This window comes from Stigmatopora argus, chromosome 1, assembly GCF_051989625.1.
Source record: "Stigmatopora argus isolate UIUO_Sarg chromosome 1, RoL_Sarg_1.0, whole genome shotgun sequence".
In the NCBI taxonomy this organism is placed as follows: Eukaryota; Metazoa; Chordata; class Actinopteri; order Syngnathiformes; family Syngnathidae; genus Stigmatopora; species Stigmatopora argus.
The window spans coordinates 25703403-25707641 of record NC_135387.1 but is presented as its reverse complement, the minus strand read 5'-3'; the positions used below and the strand labels follow the sequence as shown (position 1 = coordinate 25707641).

Below are 4239 nucleotides of genomic sequence, written 5' to 3'. Positions count from 1 at the left end.
ATACTATGTCGATTTTTTAAAGAAAAAAGCCTTACTATATATACACTTAAAGTGGTTTGTTCTCTTATGGGTGATTGCCCAGTTTTTCCTGAATTGCCACAAAAAGAGATATGACAAGAGAAATCACTAATTGACACCTCTTGTTAAAAATACTACCGGAAATCTCCCATTCTCATCTTACCAGCAGGGGGCGCCTCAACCTCACCAACAATCCCTGCAGAAGACTGATTGAGAGCCATCACGATCATTTGATTCAAGTGTGTTAAAGGAGGGAGACGGACCGGTTTAGTTGCCCTTTAAGATTGGGAAGGTATTTAAATAACCATGTAAATTGTATTCTCACAAAACGTTGAAAATGTCAGCGTTTTGTGAGAATACAATATAGTACTCCGTGCATTTCACAACTAAGCCTTCAGTAGTGCTACATCTGAATCAATCTAACCCTCAATAACTATTTTATGGCTATAAAACCTTTACTGCAGCTACAGATGTGACACATAAAAAGCATCAATAATAACCTCATACAGTTGAAATATTATTAGGATACGTATATTTGCTTGTGCAGCTCGCTACAGATAGTTTGGCAGCACTGACTAGTCCACTCTATCACTAGCCAATCGTAGTTTGCGAAAGCGATGACGTATCCCTACGCCCGCGAGAAGGCGTTGATGTCGCCAACTCGAAATCTGATTGGTTAAAGCAACAGTTTTATCGACGCTTATTTTATGCTGAGAGCCTGCAGAACTGATTGTGAAAGCCTCCAGGTAGATTTCTGACCTTGACAACAAATAATGGCTGAAATGTGATTGGTTAAATGCTTCAATATAAAAACACACACCTGCAAGCAGCGCAACCAGGTGAAAAGCAATGAAAGGAAGCTGACAGACAATCTGGAATTATTTGATAAGTATTCATGGAAAAAATATAATAAACATCAGTCTGTGATTCAGATATTTTTTTACACCAGCAGAGAAGGCCTTGCAGTCCCTGACGGTCCAGCACTGGTTGAAACCCTAACCAAAAACAATACTTTGTCGTGGGTCACTCCTCAAGGTAGTTTTATAATCTCACCACCAGAGGGCGCCCGCGCCGGACGCAACGATGATGATGTCAGAGACATCATTAGCATATTTGTGCCTATATGTAAGCTCGCTGCGGGCCGAGTTTCGTCTTTCACTGTTGCGGCGCACTTGACTAGAAACCCGAACCTGTGTCCTCACCAGACGACTCATCGGTAAGATCCACCCGCATAATCGCCCTTTTTTGTCAACCTTTTCCACTATCGGCCAGCGTGAGAGCACATTTCTGTCGTGCTGGTTTTACTTCCCACGTTCGTTGAAGAGGAGCAGCTCGATTTGATCCGAGTGTGTACGTGCGTGTACGTGCGTGTGCGCTTGTGCGTGTGTTTATGTGGTGGCTCTTTGTCCGACACAAATGCGCACGCCCAATTTCTCTTTGTTTGCATTCCTCCTGCCCCCCCACCCCCACCCATGACGCCCCTCTTGCTACCCACTGGGTGTCCACGTTGATTTGGTGGAATGTCCAAATGGACCAAGAAGTTGGATGGATGGATGCACCAATGCCAATTTTGCCATTTATGGATTTCCTTTTTGGTTCTTGTAAAATGATCGCATGATGCTGTCAAATATGGACGGGCGCAAGGGGGGACAAAAGAAAGGGGGACGGCGGCACGTAGGACGGGACGTGCCCACCCGAGGAAAAAGTAATCTGCGTAATGATATTTGGCCAACGCCCTGATTTTGGGTGAGCGTGTCGGAGGGGTGGTGGGTGGGGGGTCCTCAACGCCTGATTTTGGGTGAGAGTGTCGGAGGGCGGGGGTCCTCGTGCTTAGGTGCTGATTTTGAGTGATTCTCCTTTTTGTTTTTGGTCCATTCAGTCTTGTGTTAAACATATTTTTTGTTTGGCCATGTTGCAGAGCTGCAAAAATGAGCGACAAACCCGACATCTCGGAGGTGACCAGCTTTGACAAGAACAAGCTGAAGAAGACGGAGACCAAGGAGAAGAACAGCCTGCCCACAAAAGAAAGTGAGAAAGCCGGCGAAAGTCAATTCTCTGTCCGTCTGTCGTCTAAATCCGACTATGTTCCACTCCACAGCCATCGAACAGGAGAAGGCGGCGACGTCGTGAAGCCCCTCGCCATGTGCAGCGCCTCCCTCGCTCCCCTCACCCCCCCATCCCTCCCGCTCCCATTCCTCCCTTCCTCCCGCATTGCCTTGTTGTTCATCACTCACTTCTCCTAGCTGTGTAACTTTGTAAGCGAAATACACCACCAAACCGCGACAATAACCAACCGACGGCGCCCTCGCTCGACATGAACACGCCGCCATCTTGAAGGATGGAGAGGAAGGGGAAGAGTGGAGGAGGTGGTGGTGGAACAGGATCCCGGAGGCAGAGGGTCTTCGGTTAACGAGGCGAGGGAACGAACGAACCCGCGTCCCAGGAAATGCGTCACCTTTGTCCCCCCCCGCCCCGCCACGTCGTCCCCCGACTTCCTGCGTGGCTGCTTTTTCGCGCCAAAGCTGAGCCGTCTCGCTTTTGCGCCCTTACGTCGTCTTTTGTCGTTTTCTGAAATGCACAACTTTGGCCAAAATGTTAATGAGCAAACCCCCCACCCCTCCCCTCAAAATATGAATCTGTTCTATGTATGTTTGTATTTCTTTTGTATGCACACAGGATTAAAAAGATTTCAACTTGTTCTCGGAACAAAAGGACCTGTTTTGTGGTTAAAATGTATTTCACCATTTTGTGACGCAGTCTGACCCGGGAGGAGAAAAAAAAACATCAATTGAGTCCATGTGCTATTACATATTCTGATTTTTTTTAGGTTTTTTTTAAAATTACGTCGCCATGATCCACGGCAAGGAATGAAGAACCATGAAATGTTGTAATAAAAGATTTGTTACTAAGTTGTTTGGGTGCATGCAGTTTTTGCAACGAAGCATTAATAATTATGAACAATTTAAAACAAATTATTCATATCTATGTCAAGTTTTTTTCCCTTCAAAATACCAAAATATATATCTATATAAAAAAAGTATTTCCCTATAATACGTACCATCATTGAGACTGACAACTAAAGTGGGTTAACTCCCTATTTGACAAACAAGTTTTAAAATTAGATTCATACTTATTGGAATTTGATTACCAAAAATATTTGTAATAGATAACCATAGAAGTTCAAAATATTTAAAGTAATTAAAGTTACAGTGCAAAATTTTTTTTAATAAATGGATTAAAAGAACTGGATTAAAATCCCTGAATATTCAGTTTTTTATAGATCTTAAACAATGTTTATTTGAGCTTTTTAAAATATATTTTTAGATTTTACAAAATGATTTTTGAACTAAAAACAAAGAAAAATTGATTAAAAAATTAAAATTATTGATTTAAAAGGGGGAAATTCAGGAAATTTAATATTCATCTATATCAAGGGTGTCAGACTCGGGTTGGTTCGCGGGCCGCTTTAACGTCAACTTGATTTCACGTGGGCCGGACCATTTTAGATATAATATTTAGATTTTTTTTGTTATAAATGGATTCAAAGAACTGGATTAAAAACCCTGAATATCAATTTTTTATAGATCTAAAACAATGTTTATTGTAGCTTTTTATATATATTTTTAGATTTGACAAAATGATTTTTGAACTAAAAACACAGAAAAAAATGATTAAAAAATTACAATTATTGATTTAAAAGGGGAAAAATCAGGAAATTGAATATACATCTATACTCTTCATTTTAATTTGATCCTAAAACAGAAAGTCGGCACTCATGATTTACTTTCCCAGGCCACACAAAATGATGCGGCGGGCCAGATTTGGCCCCCGGGCCGCCACCTTGACACGTGATTTAGATAAACTACTTTTAGATAAGTGATCATCTGAAATTTACATATTTCTGCTCTCAATTTCAAAATGAGAAAACAAGCATCTTCACTATTAGCAACGTTGATAAATTGATTATTTGTAATAAGATAAATCGGCCGTCCTTTTTTAAATTAATTTTAGTACCGTGACAAAATCCATATTTTAAGTCGTCGAGCGTGTGTGGGTTTTCTCAGGGCACTTCTACTTCATCCCGCATTCCAAAAACCACATGCGGCTCAGCTATATAGCTGCAATGGCTTATGGGTCGGCGTGACCCAGAGTACAAGGTGTAGCCTCAGCGGGAGATTTGCTCCGCCTCCTAAACTGCCTTCGCCCTAAATTAGCCGCCGC

At 41.9% G+C, this 4239-nt stretch overlaps 1 protein-coding gene across 1 annotated transcript; it reads left to right on the top strand.

Annotated features, from left to right (window-relative positions):
* Positions 1-1122: 1122 nt before the first annotated feature.
* LOC144083991 (thymosin beta-12) lies at positions 1123-2927 on the top strand. The gene is made up of 3 exons (XM_077612233.1): positions 1123-1234; positions 1937-2046; positions 2117-2927. The coding sequence occupies exons 2-3, from the start codon at positions 1947-1949 to the stop codon at positions 2146-2148; spliced, it is 132 nt and encodes a 43-aa protein (XP_077468359.1). The 5' UTR covers positions 1123-1234; positions 1937-1946; the 3' UTR covers positions 2149-2927.
* The last annotated feature ends 1312 nt before the right edge of the window (positions 2928-4239 follow it).

What these genes read in the sequence shown, in the direction of transcription:
- LOC144083991 (XM_077612233.1), top strand. Translation starts at nt 1,947, where the DNA reads ATGAGCGACAAACCCGACATCTCGGAGGTGACCAGCTTTGACAAGAAC. An exon ending in CAGCCTGCCCACAAAAGAAA is followed by an intron (nt 2,047 to 2,116) that starts GTGAGAAAGCCG and finishes TCCACTCCACAG; the next exon opens with CCATCGAACAGGAGAAGGCG.